Here is a 16,055-nt window from a genome sequence, read left to right as displayed (position 1 = left end):
TCATGCTGTTCTAATGAGGAACAAAATTCTCTATCTACCCAGGACCACACACTTTCACCTGAAATTTTTAAAAATACAAGGCCACATGAGCACATATCTGGCATGAAAATATTGGCTAATACACTTAAAATGTAGGGAGATCTGATGCAACAGAACACAATCTCATAAAATAGGAAGCACTGGAAAACATTATCTGTCACATATGAACAAAAGTTAGGTAAAGATTTGAATTCATACAAAAAAGGTATTTTGAATAGAATTTACCACTTTAGTTCTTCTCATATTTAATACATTTTAAAACACCATTCTGCATTTGTTGAGACAACATTGCAGTTTTGATTCTAACTGATTTTTATATAGAATTTTCTTTATATTCCTTATATAAAAGAATGAGATACATTTCCATCCCTGATCATCAGTAGAAATAAAAATGAGGTGTGCTGTATCAGTGAGTTGCCTGATGTAAACAGGTAAGTGCACACTGGAATTACAATGTACCAAAATGACTGTCCTGTAATAAGAAAGTAATAGAACTGTATGTATCATGCAACAATATTTGTAATAATAGGAAATGTCTCAGATATAAAAACTCAATTCTCATGTGAGGAATTAACTCCCTATAATCTCTTAAAAACTGCTGTTTTGACCCCTCAGTATATTTTTAAAAATGTTGACGACTGGTTTGGATGGCTGGCACAATCCAAGGAGATGATAGCATATGATGATGTTAGTCAAATATAACTGCAGAACCAGGTTCAAACCTAGGTCTAATTTGCTTCCTTGCTGTAAGCAGACCAGGAATGAGAATATGGGACAACCACAGCTGAAGTGATCATCCACCCTGCAGAGCACTCGGTAACACTGCTTGAATAGCATGTGAGAAATCTCATAGACAGGCAGCACGGAAGCCTGAACTCTGTTTCTCAGGCAAATGACATTCTGATTAGTATGTTTATTGCTTATGACTCTCCCCACAAGGGAATCAATAAGAATCTTGGGAATGGGGAAGGATTTAGGGGAATTCTGCAAATTTTCGCAGAGATAAGCAACCATTCTGAAAGCTTCCAAAACAAAAATTGTAGAGCATTTTTAAACTTTATTGTATTTTTCTCCCCAGCTCTCAAATATTTTTGCTTTTTGGACTAATTTCAAGCAAAAATTGTCTAAAGTCCAGCAGTGGTCCAAGCATAAATTGCTAAGTGAGGCTGACCTGGAGCTGACGAAAAGTAAACATAAGCACAGCAAAGTCTGCATCAGAAATAAAAAAACTACAATAAAAAGCTCCTCTGCCTCCCCGATGCTCTTTGAAGGTGCCAGTCTTGCCTCAGGCTTGCCAAAGCCAAGCTTTGTTGGGTACATCAATCACCGCATCCCAATACAAGTAAAAAATCTTGGAAAATCTAGAATAAGGTCTCCAGAGCTTGTGCTCTCCCAGCTGCTCTGCTGTTGGCTTTTGTACATATGTGACAGACATGAACCTGCCTGGTGCCCCACAAAAAGAAAGAAAAATCTACCAACTAACCTTCTGGCTGATACGTGGCTGTCCAAAGCACTCCTCAGAAGGAAGAGGGTTAGTCACCTCAGTCACTTAAGAGAAACTTGTATTAAGGACTTGTTGGTCTTGTTGGTGCTTGATGCTTATCACCAAAAAGAAATGAATGAGTGCTTCAAGTTTTTGCCTTAACAGCTTGGTTGATATAGAAGTTACACTGGGATAAAGGGAGCCAGAGCACCACAAAAATTTTCTCATTATAACCTTCCTATTGGTTTTAACCAAAAGGCTTGAAACAGCTAGTTAATTCTCCAAGTTGCTGTCTTGTTAGAGAGGGTTGCTGCTTAATGTTCTCAATACATCTCTTCTCCCTCTTAGTCCTGCAAAGTCAATAGGACTTATTCAGATGTTTTAGGATGTACTAGGGTGTATAGAAAGAAACTTCATTCTATCACTTACGTCTTCAGAGTATTGGTTCCCTGAGAAAGAAGGCACCGATTTGCTTTTCAGAATCAAACAGAAGTTTAGATTTCCTGTGACAAATGCTTTTAGAAGTTGCATACATAGCGTTCATTAACAACATTACTTAAATACAAAAAGCATTTGAATTTTGGGTAAATACAAAGTGATATAATTAGACCAAAGATCAATTTTAGGTGTTTTTAAATAAGAACAGAGTGTACCAATCATTTAAAAAGAGCTGCTAGGTGCAGCAAAGAAAACCTGTTTAGTAAAATGATGTGACACATCCAAAATCAGCTCAGGCTGTAAGAACACTTGCTGTTATCAGTAAATTAATTAGATGACCAGAGGTCAGAACGCCTTTCAAGGCTCCTTTTTGTTTTCAGGCCTCAAGGTGTACATGATGTGTTGGAAGTTCTGTGTGCTTAAGAAACATGGCAGGTTGCAAGAAAAGAGAAAAGAAAGGAAAGGACAAGCATTAGATATTTGTGGAACAGGTTTGGCTTTTGAGAGAGGCCGATCTTTCCAACCAACAGATTGGGCTGCTGTATTTGTGTCCATCTGGGATTTGCTCAAGAAAGTACTTTTTCTGGACTGGCACCCCAGAGACTACTGCTTGCTACATATTTCTAGTAGCAACAGTAAGCTTTCTCAGCTACTCAGCTATTTATTGGTACACCTGTTTACAAATTTAAAAAACGATTACCTTCATTTGATGTTTTGTCCGTTGTGTGCAATTCTTCCCAGATGAAACCTGAACTAAGAACCTTTGGATTTCAAAGTGATTTCTCTATCTATTCAGCTAGAGCTGAATCTTCATTAGTCTTATTGGAATTTGTTTTAAAACCCCTTTCTAGAACAGAGAAGATAAGGACAAGAGAACTAGATTTCAATCCCACTAGTTTCTCTGCATCCTGCTTGAACATGCTCTCAATCTTTACTTCTGCTCAGCAATACAGAATATCCTTTAAATATAATAAGCTCCAACTAGCTTTCAGCCATGGCCTTGGCGAGTCAGTGCCCCCTCCCTTCCCCCTCTATTCTGATTTCACGGCATCACTTTCTTTGACCACTGCAGAAATTGAGTCCCTAGTTTTAGCTGGCTTCCAGCAGCATACATTTGTTCTCACAAGACTGACCTAACCTACTCCCACCCTCAAATAACATAAACCTTCAAAGACTTCGCACACACTCCTCCAAAGTTTTTTAAATGTATATATAAATAAACAGGCCTGTATTATTATCCACCTAGAATATATTAAATTTCTTAATAGTCAGTATAATGAGGAGACTATTGTACTATTCCTTTCATATCATGATTTACAGTAGCCCAGTTTTACATAATTCAGTAATCCCCAAACATAATCAGAAAATCCCCTATTTCATTTGTTGTGTTATTTTACAGACTCTCAGGATTTTTTTTGTTGCTGGACAAGAAAACTGAATTGCATTCACATAAGATTAAGAAGTCCTTTCTTGTGAATACCTATATATATATTCGTGCATGTGTGTGTATGTATATATATATATATATATATATATACACTCTCTCTCACACACACACTATAGCATATCCTAAGAAGGTCAAAACTTGTTCCCTATGGTAAGTGAGTGAACAAGTGGTCAAAAGAGGCTAGTATGAACCAGTATGCTATGAGTCAAAAGATCAAAATTTTCCCTGGAAAACAAGTAATACAGGCAAAGCAAAGGGCTACTAAGGCAGACCTGCCTAAAGGTCTACTTGGGGATCAGTTGTCAATCTTTCTTGAAAATCTACATTGGGAGTCAAAACAGATCTTTGACAGCATAGTGCGCTTTGCTAAAAGAGACTGAACGTGCTCAGAATCTCATTTCAATATTTCATCTGTTAAAAAACAAAATATAGGTAAAACTGAGAATGTTAGTTAAATTTCATAACACAACATTAAAATGACATATTTGAACTTCTACAGTGAAGCTATTTTTGAGTTAACATGATTATCTCATCAGAGAACAAAAAAGAGAAATGACATTTTTAATTAAAATTAAAGAAATATATTGCTGCCACTTGGGGACTGAAGGAAAGGAAGATTGTCACGAACGCTTAATAAACTGTAGGGCAAGGCTACCATTCAAATGGGGCCTTGACAAGCTGGAGGAATAGGCCAGCAAGAACCTCCTGAAGTCCAACAAATGGAAAGTCCTGCACCAGAAGTGGAATAGCTCCACACTACAGGACAGGCTGGGGATGGACTGGCTGGGGAGCAGTTCTGCAAAAAAAGGGCCTGGGGATCCTGGAGGACAATGAGTTCACATGAGCCAGCAATGGGCCCCTGCAGTGAAGAAGGCCAACTGCATCCTGGGCTGCATCAGCCAGCAGATTCTAGCCAGCAGAGCAGGGAAAACAACTACTCCCCTCCACTACTACTCATGAAGACACATCTGGAACACTTTGTCCAGTTTTGGAACCCCCAATACAACAAATATTTGATAAACTGGAGAAGGTCCAGTGGAGAGCCACTAAGATGGTTAGAGGGCTGGAGCGTGTGATACATCAGGAATGGTGGGGGAGCTGGGCTTGTTTAGCGCAGAGAAGAGAAGGCTGAAGAGGCATGTAATTGTTGTCATCAGCTACCTAAAGATGAGTTATCAGGAAGATAGTGTGAGGCTCTTCTTAGAGATGCACAGCAAAAGGACGAGAGACATGAGTTGCAGCAAAAGAAATTTTGATTAAGGAAAAACATTCCTCAGAGTGAGAGCAGTTTAGCACTTGAACAGATGCCCAGGGAGCTTGTCAGCTCTTCTTCTGTTGCCCCGAGCAACCTGAATGGACTAGAGGTGCTTTGAATGCAGGGAGGGAGGTTGGACCAGATTACCCCCTATAGATCCCTTCCAACCTAAATTTTTCTACAGTTCTATGATTTCATTCTGGATATTATTTTTCTGAAGTTACCACATGCTTTAAAATTAACATTCTTTCAGACTAGATTACTAGATGTTTGCATGTTGTTTTATTTAGGTTATATAGCAGTCCTTTGGCATGCAAGAGCAGAGTGCAAGAGCAGTAGATTTAGCTCCTCATAAGCATATGCTACTTTTTGTTTTGGAAAGATACTTCACATGTGAAGAAATAAAATGTGAGATCAGAGATGAAACCCCTACTTTTCATTTCATTCAGTCTACTTTAAAACATGAATATTGATGGGCAGGAGTGGAAAGTGAGGTATTGACCAGTCTCAGATGGCAGCTTCTCCCATGATGTATACAATGTATATATACAATGTATATATCAGGTTTGTTGCTGAAGGAATAAAAAGTCCTGGCCAAACCATGTGAAACCTGTCATCTGCTCCTGCTACTGCAGACCTACAGAAAACCACTGTACAAACAATATGTCATATTATGCCTTTATGCAACTTAAGACTAATGCATCCACTGAGGATTTTGCATGCTATTTAAAAGTCTTCCTATAAAGTAACAATTCTTTAAAATACTTATAAGTTATAAAGAAAGAAAAAAAGAGAACAATATTTCTGTGGTTTCCTTGACCTGACTCCTTTTTCCATTCATATAAAGAAATATTACATAATGTACTAATTTGCATATGCTTGAACATTAATTTTATAAGTATGGCATGCTGTTTATAACAGCCATCTGCTCAGACTTCACTTCTTTCTATCAATCCACTTTAAATTAAAATCAAGATTGACAATTTTTGCAGAGGCCATGGAAATAATAAAGTTGTTTATATTTTTGCATTCATTTTACCATGCATTGTTACCACTTAAGTTTTTAATAGATAATGTTTCCAAGGAACAAAACAAAATGAAGATACAAATCTAAAACTTGGTGCAAAGCCTGATTTCTTCAGACTACTTATAATGTTGTGTGTAATGAAATAATGCTTTGCAACTTTCATCAGAAACAGCCATAATGCTGTAACTCTAAATTTGAAAACTAAAAATTGATAACTCCTTCAAAGAGGACAGTACAGTTTAAGAGCAACAAAAGATTAAAATTATTAACTTGTACCATGGGGTGTATTTCAGCTGCATCCAACTAAACTTGTGTGTATTTCCTTTTACAAAGCACCAAGATTTTGTAACTACAGAAAATTGTAGAATAATAATTTAGGCTTTCAGGGATGTTTAGAGGTCATCTAGTCCAATCTGCTCAGAGCTGGCCTAGCCACATCAGGTTGCTCAGGGCTGTGTCCAGTCAAGTTCTGAACATATCCACTGACAGAGACTCCCCAGCCTCACCAGACACATTGCTGCACTGTTTGACCAGCCTTAGGATAAAAACATTTTCCCTTATGTCTAATCAGAATTTCCTGTGTTCTGATTTGTGCCTGTTGCCCCTCACACTATTGCTGCACCTTTGAGAAGGAAGGATTTGTTTAGAAATCATCAAGTTCGACTCTAAAAATCAAGAAATGCCAAGTGGTTGCTGCTACTGTCTTGCTCCTGTGCCTTTCTTGTATGAATTATCTTATAATTTTCACTGAAACTAGCAAGTGTCATTTTTTGCATAGGACTCCCACATCTTCAAGGCTCAGAAGAGGAACCACTGTAAGATATGCAATAAAACTGTTTTTAGTAGCATCTTTCCTTTATTTGGGGAAAATCTGCCTATCCTGCCCTCCAGGCTGCTGTGGCTGGCCTGCTGGCAGGACCCAAACTTTCTGATTAATGATAGCTCATTTACGTCAAACTGTTCAGGGCTCTGTGGCATGGATGAGTCTCCTTCCACTAATTCTGTGTCTGTTCGCAGGCTAATCGTTTTATCTGTAACTTAGTTTCTCTATTCATAAAAGATGGCTAGAGACATCTTGCTTCTCAAGAACAATCGGAACAGAAAGGAATTGATGTTTGTAGGGTTTTGGATTCCACAGCTTGGAAAAGATGATGAAAACATGCATAATTCTTTGTTTACCATAAGTATTGGATGGCATCTTATGAATATGGCTTGAGATTATCTAATGAACAGTAAGAGACAATACAGCTGGCTGACTGTTGTTATCATGAAGCAGAGTCCACTTAAAATGCACTATGTGAACAAATCAATCACTTTAAGTGCTTTAACATCACAGAAAGCCAAGCAAGGATTATCCAGGCTTAAAAAGTTTACTTGACATGAACTAAATGTATTTTGTGTTTGTGGTTATGTAGGCATTAGGCTAATATCCAAAAAAAGCTGCAGTGACCTTTCTCATGGTCTAAAAAAGAAAATCAAGATAGAGTATCTTTATGAAATTAGATTGTTTGTATTGCTTGCTAGAGTTGGGGGTGGTAGTGGTAGTAATATTGTGCAAAGTTAAAATAAATAACAATATGAACCCGGTAGTGTTTATGCAAGTCTGATGAAAGTGAGTTGCCAATAACTTTATATATAAAGATATAGTTCCATGGGATTTAAAAATGCCTTGAAACCACACAGGTAAAGGAGTCAAAATAAGAAGTCTTAAGGGGTGCTCTAATAGAGTTTCCCAAATAGATGTTTTTGATCCCCCCTCATTTCTGTCAGAAAAACAATTGCTTTGATTTTAGCAAAAAAGGCACTAACTCTCACTTCTAACTTCTGCTTAAGTAAGTCTGTGGCTTTCCATGTGACTTGTCAAAAATGATCATTGCAAAAGCAATCTATGTTAACAGGGTCCTATTTAATCTGAATCTAAACTGACTTTGAATATCACTAAAGCCTGTTACAGTGATTAAAGGCACTGAGAGCAGATTAAGAATTCATGGGCAAAAAATGAAGTTAAAGTTGTTTAGCTTGGAAAATTGATAGAACTGAGAAAATGACCTGATACGTTGTAAGCAACCTGTCAGTGAGCAAGAATATTTTCTTGCTTTTGAGTATTTTCTTCTGCAGCCCAAACACTTTCATTTCCACATAATATTTTTAAAGGAGGACTAATTAAAGTAATCTCAAAGAGGCAAAAGAGCTTTCCCTCCTCTTGTCAAGAAGGGGAATATGGCTTCATTTTATGCAAGTAGGATGTAAAGGATGATTCTTCCACTTTCTCACCATAAGAAAAAAGAGAGCATCAACTCCCTTTCCACTCTCTTTACCACAACTTTTATATAGACACTATGTTGCCACAGGAATGCAAATTCTACAAGTATAGAATGAAGAGATAAGCTTTTACAGAAGTTGAAGACTTAAGTATTTATTTTCCAAAGCCAAGAGCACATCTCAGTGCATGTAACAAACAAATATATACCCAACTTACCTGCCATAAGCAAAACAGACCGAGGCAATATTGTAGAAAATTATTATTACTATAAATACTGAATACAGCTTATATGTCTGTCCAGCAAAGAGCAAGTTCACTTCAGTAGTATGACATTTTATGAAATGTGAAGTATCATGCCAGTAATCATGTGTACTATTATGATTTTGTTTTCCCTTGTACACTGTAGTTTAGTAAGTATTTTTACATCTCGAATATTAGTGCTAAGCCTCTTTACTGCCTGAGAAGTCTTCACACTGATATCCCATAATAAAATCTCATGTAATTATGACATATTTCACAAGAAATGGATTCCAGCTAGAAGACAGGGAAAGGTAGAGCTATGCTCCCCCAGATTAGAGATTTTCAACTGCTTTTATTCTTAAATGCTCTTTCCTCCACTGACACAAGCATGCTCCATTCACACTCCTCTCATAATTCTCTCCAGCACCCTTGCACACTGTTTTGGTGGCTGCAATGCCAATACTTGTCCATACAGCCAAGAACCAAGTTAAGTTTCTTCCATGCTGCAGGCCATTGCCAGAACAATGGCCTTGGGAAAACAAAACTTGATAAATTATTGGTGACTTCCTTCCCCTCCCACCAAACCTGAATACCTCCCAGGTCTGTCTGAAGGGGTCCCTCCCTCTGTTATGTCCCTGCTCATTCTGACAGACAGCAACCTTACAAATAGTCCACATATACACTGCGATCATCATGCACCTTGGCAGGGAAATTTGGTACATCTGCTTATGTATTACAGATTGTCTTTAAAATCCTCTTGTTTCTTGGTCATTTGTTTTGAGCTCTGACAACCGACTGATATTCTTCATCAGAGATATTTCCCAAAAGCAAATGTTAAGAGGTCTACTGTGAGTTCAATTGCCACAGTGAGTTCAGAAAAAGTGACCGACTCAGGTCCCCAGTTCAACTTAATGTTTAGATCCATGCAGAAGCAAGAGAACTTGGAGGGAAGAAAAAATCTCAGTAATGTGGTTCTTTTATTTTGTATTTTGATTTCTTTTGTTGCCAGAGTAAAACAGAAGTCATTAATTTGAAAAATATTTGACAGAGATTCATCAATATTCCTTTTTGTTGTTTTCTTCTTATACCTCACATAACTGAAGAGTGTTTGCTCTTTACTGACACATATCAAATACAATACTATTGGACAGCATTGAAACTTCAATTAGGAAGAGCAAACATTACCGTCACGCAGATGATCATGTACTTTTCTTGCTTTCCCCTTTTGTTCACTAGTATTTTTAAGCGAAGCTTACTACTTACCCAACATTTTCTGCATCTTCATCACACTCAGCTCTGTATTTGCAAACTCCACATTTTGAATGCTTCCTCTGAACTTCTGTCCCAGATCCTTCATACTCTAAACAGTACAAGGCATTGTTAACAGAAAGCATGACTTTTATGTGAGGCTCTGTTTTTGCTTACCTAAACCTATTTGCCTTGCTATTGGCAACTTGAAGTTATCCTTACACTGAAGCTATTATATTCACTTGTGCTCTGTCTTTCAAAATTGGACAATTAGAGCTTGTCAGAACAGTGAAAATTACAAGAGGGTACCCCAAAAAGCAAGACTGCATCACCAGTTGACTGTTCCTTTATCATTATTTTAGTGATTTTCATTTTTCCTGGCCACCCCAGACACACAATTTGCACTGGCAAGTATGCCAGCCACATTTAAATTTAATTGACACTGATAACATATAAACTCTGTGCCTTTCAATATCCTTGACCATTAAGTAGAAGGGATTTGAATGCTATTTTAGTTGATAGTCTTTAATAACAGACATACTTATATAACATTACCTTTTACACTTTTTCCCTCTCTGTTTCTGATGATTGGATTAGATTGTGCTCCTTTCTTATACATGCTGTTGCATATTTTCCAGATTGTTCTAACTAGTTGTACAGGACTAAAAAAAGGCCTAGAGAGTCATCTTAACAAGAAACTACATAGAAATACTATGTCCTCTAAAAGGTAGAATGAATATCTCAAATATATGGTCACAAAAACATCTGCATCATTCTCATTGTTGACTTCAAACTTGACGACCAAAACTCTTCATTGTGTAAAAGAGAAATATAAACTTAATAAAGTTTAATGTAGGCCAATCAAAAATTGAGAAATGAATACTGAACAGCTAGGAAATATATTGCAGAACATGGCAGTACTCTGATAACAACATTAGTTTCCCCCCGTCAGGCTTACTTATTACTCAAGAATATCAAGCAAATCAAGAAAAAAGGTTTTTTTTCCTTACATTTTTGCCTCAGATTCACAATAAAAAGCAATGTATCTATAAACAAAGATGTTAATATTTTTCAGGCTCACAAGTATCATGTTATTAGTAGGATGCAAAGTACTTATAGTGAATTATGACATTAAATATAATTTATTGCATTGCTTGAAGCTGCTGTACACCACTTCATCTCTTACCTAAGATTCTTCTCACCGAGAATTAAAATCTCAGTAGCAAAGCTATATACAAAAATAAATTTCAAACAATAAAGCTCATGTTCCTTCTAAGTAAACTTCATAGTTTATGTTTAATTTTCGTAGGACTGGTAATGGCTGGCAAAATTTCCTTGAATTGAAAAAAACTCACACTTTAAAATCAAACATTTTGTAATATTAAATAGGAAGCATTAGAGAGAAAAATTATGTGCAGCTATGATTTACACTACAGACAAGACTCAATAAGCAACTTTATATTTTTAGAGGAGATAAATCAAACTAAATGATTTAAGGTTTAGCTTCACTAGAATTAGTCTCTTGTATTTTTGATTTTAACAAAGCAATAATGGTGATAAAGACATTTGAAAAGAAGGAAGAGACCCACAGAAATTTGCAATGGGAGTCAGGAATAGTTTAACATATTACAGTTACTACACAAAGCATATTACAGTATCATTTTAGTGTAAAGCTGTTACTCAAGGCTGTCAAATGCACACAACACTAAATAAAGCAGTTCTGTGTGCTATAGCAACAGGAGGTCAAACACCACCAAGCAAAAAGAGTTGGTGTTCCTTAAATGTAAATAGGAAGAAAGGAATCCACAACAGTCCTTCCTAATTTTCCCATATCTTGGCTGAAGGGAATCTCTCCCTCCTACATGTGGCTGGGATTACATGGAGAATAATGTAGGTGATCCTTTATCAAATTAACTTCTATATGAAACATGGCATGCATTTTTTAAAGATTAACACATATACAAACTTCATTACAGAATTTCCAATGCAGAAATTCCTTCACTACCTTTATTAAGGTGCAGAACTCGTCACTTTCACTTATCTTTACAAATGCATGTCTTCTTTCTCGTTTGATTTTTTTCTTCATTTGACATAACACATACTTATGCCTGTGCTTGCCATGCTAGAGTGTCCTTTATTATCAGAGTTCACTTTTCCATGTCAATCTTCACATGCCAGTAAGTGACCTCTTAAGGTTTGGTAAAGGTAAACAAATGGCACTGCTTGTCTTTTCTCTGTGGTATTTCCATATCTCTAACTGTTCTCATGACCTTCTAATCCCTTCCCCAATATATTAAGAGCCTCCTGGAGTTATGGATATGAGAGCTGAACACACTATTCCATAACTGGCCTCTCACCAAGGCCAAAAATAGTCTATGATATTCTTCAGTTTAAACATCCAATAACCTTCTTATTTTTGACCATCCTTCTGCACTTAAAGCTCACATGCACTTTATTATCCACCTTATTTCCCAACAAGGTCTTTTCAGAACTGTCAATTTGTAGGAGAGAGGCTGACATCCAGCAAGAATGGTCTATATTTGGGGCTTTCCACATGTAACTATACTCTTAGACATTAAAATCCTGATTGCTTGTGTATATCATTAGCTCAGTGATCTGTCCTCTAGCTTCCCATGTGCAAACTTGATCACTACTGATTTGCTCCCAGGTCACCAATGAAAGTGGGCAGGAGGCCATGAACAGTTCCTAGAAACACACTCATTTTCTAATGGTTCCTTCACATTTCATGACCCATTGTTTGGCAAATTTTTTCACACATTATAGGTGCACCATGTGGATTTTGTGTCCTCTAGCTATTTAGACATATATGAGACATTGACTTTGACTGAGAAAAGTAATGTTTTTGTGGTAGTACACTTAAATAAAATGTTTTGTTGTACAAACTTCTTTGTTGGAAAAATAAGTAAAAAAAAAAAAAATCTTCTCAATACAGATTTTCCATAAGCCCATGATGAATGGCATTAAACAATTTCTCCTCCTTTAGTTCTGTATTCAACTGATTCCTTCATCTTCTATTCCACTGTTTTGCTTCTGACAGATATTGAGGTTGAAAGGCTATAGCTCTTCAGGTCACCGCATTTATCTTTTTTAAAAAAATATTTATGCATCACTTCTCATTGTTCCAAGACTTATATTGAGGGGGGAAAAAAAGTCAACATTAGGAGTTCAAAGAATTCTTTGCCCCTCATTTTTAAAGCTTTCAGATGCAAATTATCCAGACCTGCTGGTATCCAGACCTGGTTACAAAACAGCTGACTTCAACATTTGGTGCTTAATATCCTTCTGACGTACCACTAGAATGAAAAATATTTCATCATATCCTATATATATTATCTGACTTGACTCCAGATACAATCAGATTGCTTTATAGAGCACTTCTCCTGCTCTACTAGTATTTTGATTTGGTAATAGAGTCAAGGAAGCTTTAGGAAGCTTTTTTTTTGGTAATCTCTCCTCCCTCACAATGCTCATATACACACATACACCCCTCCTGATTGGCTTTGGTTGTACTCACTAGTAACTATCTCTGATATCTTCTTGTTTTCATAAACAGTAGCCTCCAAGTCCTAGCTCAGTGCTCAGGCTTTTTTCCCCTAAAATTGCCTTTTCTATCTTTTAAAATTAGATTTGTTTGGTTTTTAAGAAAGTGTGGCCTTTTTTCTTCATTATGACTTGCTAAGCCCTGTTTACATGTAATTATTTATTTGCGCTTCATTCTGCTTGCATATAATAAATATGATCAAGTCAAGATCACCTGCACCTCAGGTACTACCAGTGCACATCTATCAGGATGAAGTGCAATACAGATGAATGTGTATTGGTGCAACATTTCCAAGTTATACAATAGTCATCTATAATTTGTAGAAGCTTCCTTCATTTCTAGCTGCATGGTGTTTTAGCACTAGCAGCATGGGAGAGCATATAATTTAGATTGAAGACCTCCAAGAAAATGCAGCTTTTTCCACCAATATAGAATAGATAAATATTGTTTTTCAGCCTGAATTGGTAGCAGGCTTTCTCAGTACCCCATTTTCAAGCTGTTAAAATAAGTTAACCCACTAACATTTGAGACCATTAGTTGCTCTTTTTCAAATGTCTCTGAATAGGTAATGCATCTTTTGACAGACTGCCCCTCCCTCCTCCTTTTTTTCCATTTGATTGTTCCTAAATAGGCTATAGCCATTCATTTTAATATTCCAATCAATCAACTCTTCCCAGCAGGTTTCAGGAATACAAGTTAGGTCAAAATATATTCCTAAATGAGTAATTCAGATTCCTCATTTATTATGCAGGCTTCTAAGGTTGACATACAGATGATTACAGAGTTTCTTTTGCTCACTTTCTATGGTATCTTGATTAATTCTATTCTTGACATCTTAATTTCTTGCTGAGTGAAAGCTTATTTTCCCTCTCTTTTCAGCTTTCTTTCCTGTTTCAGGGCAGCGCCTCATTAATTCTCTGTCCAAGAGAAACGAGGCACAAGGATGGGATCTGTGACACTCAGTTGTCTCTCTGCACTGTGCTGTTCCCCAGCATTTCTCCTCAAGTCATTATTCTTCTGCAGAAGATGGCAACATTAGTTGCCCTAAACATGCTAGTTAAGATAGAGTTCATTTCTGTAATTTAAAATAACACTGCAAACTTGCTCTTGTGTCTGTAGGTATATATTTAAAGCAAGTACAAAAACTACTTTTATCTATCAAAAATTTTTGGCAAGCCATCTCTTGATAAATCTTGACCACGTTGCTGGATCTTATGCAAAAGCAACATCTACCACCATGGAGGACCCTGTTGTCTATCAAACCACCCAGCTGGCTTGGGAGCAAAGCCTAGCTCGGTAGCCCACAGATCTATGCCTTGCTGAAAGAAGCTTTCCCTGTGCAGATACGCAACAGCTGTAAGCATGCGCTAGTAAGGATACCAGCCTTTCGAGTTTGATTTGGCAAGAACTTGCATTACAGGTTGGATACAAGGATGCCTGCTCTGTTTAGGACTGGGGTGTGTGGAAAAGGGGAGTTCAAACTTTGGTATCCCAATTGGAACACAGGTCAAGCAATGATATAGTATGTGTAGCACAGTGGTTATTTAAATAATAGCGTGTGCTATTTTAAGCAAAAGAGTTGAGGACATGCAGTGCACCACTACCATTGTTAGGTGTTAGTTATCTTACACTTGTGACAACTAAAACTTGTATTTTGCTTCTCTGCATAATGACACCGTTGATCATTGCACAGAAAGTTAACATATTGGAACAGCTGGATCAACTTTTACACTGCTGTGATGCACTACTAGAGGGGCATCTGGGATTCTTTCGGATTCTGAGGTTCTAAACTCAAGACAGCATCATTTGTCAAGTGTGAGATTTTATTAGAGCCAAGAGGTTATAACAAAGGTAACAGTATAGCAAAGCTAGAAATATAACAGAACTGAAATATATATACACACACACACACACACACACACAAATACATACATCGCCCCCCCGCCCCCGATGTCTACAGTTCAATTGTGGGTGCGCGGTACAATGACCGCTCTCACCTTTTCCTTGAGGGCCACCCTGCCGGTGTAGTTTGCCCTGCTTTCTCTAATAACAGATGCGGGGTACAGCAACTGCTCTCACCCATCATGGGCCTCATCTCCAGTCTAAAGTTCCCCGGTTTCTCCTCAACACATTGTTGATATCAGCTGCTGACAGCTGGGTCCTCAGGTCTGCAGGCCAGCTGACTGTGGGTCTGAGTGCACAAATGTATGACTTACTCTCTTTTTATACCCAGTCAGAACAATGGCAGCCCACAGCTATACCAAGGCCGCACGGCTCTAGTCAATAGCGGAGCCCACATAAGCAAATGACCTCGTGCTCAGCCCCCAGCGCCACTCAGAGGGTAACAACGCGCCCATTAGCAGGCCGTTCTCTGGGGAATGTCTCCACAGCGCCGAGATGTCTATGGCGTGGGTCTGAGGTGTCACTTCTCCTTTGCCTGGACTTGTCAATCATGGGGTCGTTCGAGGGCATGCCCCTAGGCTACGACAACCCCACAGTGTGGTGGTGCCGACCGTGGTGCACCCGGGTTTTGTTAACTCTTGGGGAGCACCCTGAGCAAACCCTTCTTCTATGGGCTGCACCATTCTGAGTCCCATGCTTGCCTGTGTGGCACCTGTCAAATGCAAGACTGTGGCTGGAGAACATTAACACCCACTCACTCCACTGTTCTGCTTCAAATACAGCTAACACCTCTTTCTCCACAGGAAGACTAAATAGCTTCAGAATAACCATTAGGGAAATTACACCTGACTAGATGATGGTGGAAAAGGGAAAGGACAGGAAAGTCACCACACACCAAGGGAGCTGTTCCACAATTTCAAGAATGCAGAGAATGTGTTTATGCAAGCCCTGTTATTGGCCACACAAGGAACTTCACCATTTCCACCTCATTTCCCCATCTATCAGCTTACACACGAGGCAAGAAGAAACTTTCTGTGCCCCTGACTCCAGCATCCTTGTGAGCAAGCACTAGCACCCCTGAAAATACTGCGTAGAGAAAGTTTTCATCAACAGAAGGCCTGAACATTCAGGCCCTTCGTCTCTCTTTCCCT

The 16,055-nt window shown here is 38.0% G+C and overlaps 1 protein-coding gene across 1 annotated transcript in view; it reads right to left on the bottom strand.

Moving 5' to 3' along the window:
- TMEFF1 (transmembrane protein with EGF like and two follistatin like domains 1) overlaps nucleotides 1-16,055 on the bottom strand; it is a 108,003-nt gene that overhangs the window by 17,896 nt on the left and 74,052 nt on the right. Inside the window, exon 5 of the mRNA XM_026110307.2 lies at nucleotides 9,456-9,552. Coding sequence (XP_025966092.1) covers nucleotides 9,456-9,552 — 97 coding nt within the window. The remainder of the gene's footprint in view (nucleotides 1-9,455; nucleotides 9,553-16,055) is intronic.

Source organism: Dromaius novaehollandiae, chromosome 2 (genome assembly GCF_036370855.1).
Source record: "Dromaius novaehollandiae isolate bDroNov1 chromosome 2, bDroNov1.hap1, whole genome shotgun sequence".
In the NCBI taxonomy this organism is placed as follows: Eukaryota; Metazoa; Chordata; class Aves; order Casuariiformes; family Dromaiidae; genus Dromaius; species Dromaius novaehollandiae.
The sequence above is the reverse complement of the archived record's forward strand: the minus strand, read 5'-3'. Positions and strand labels throughout refer to the sequence as shown.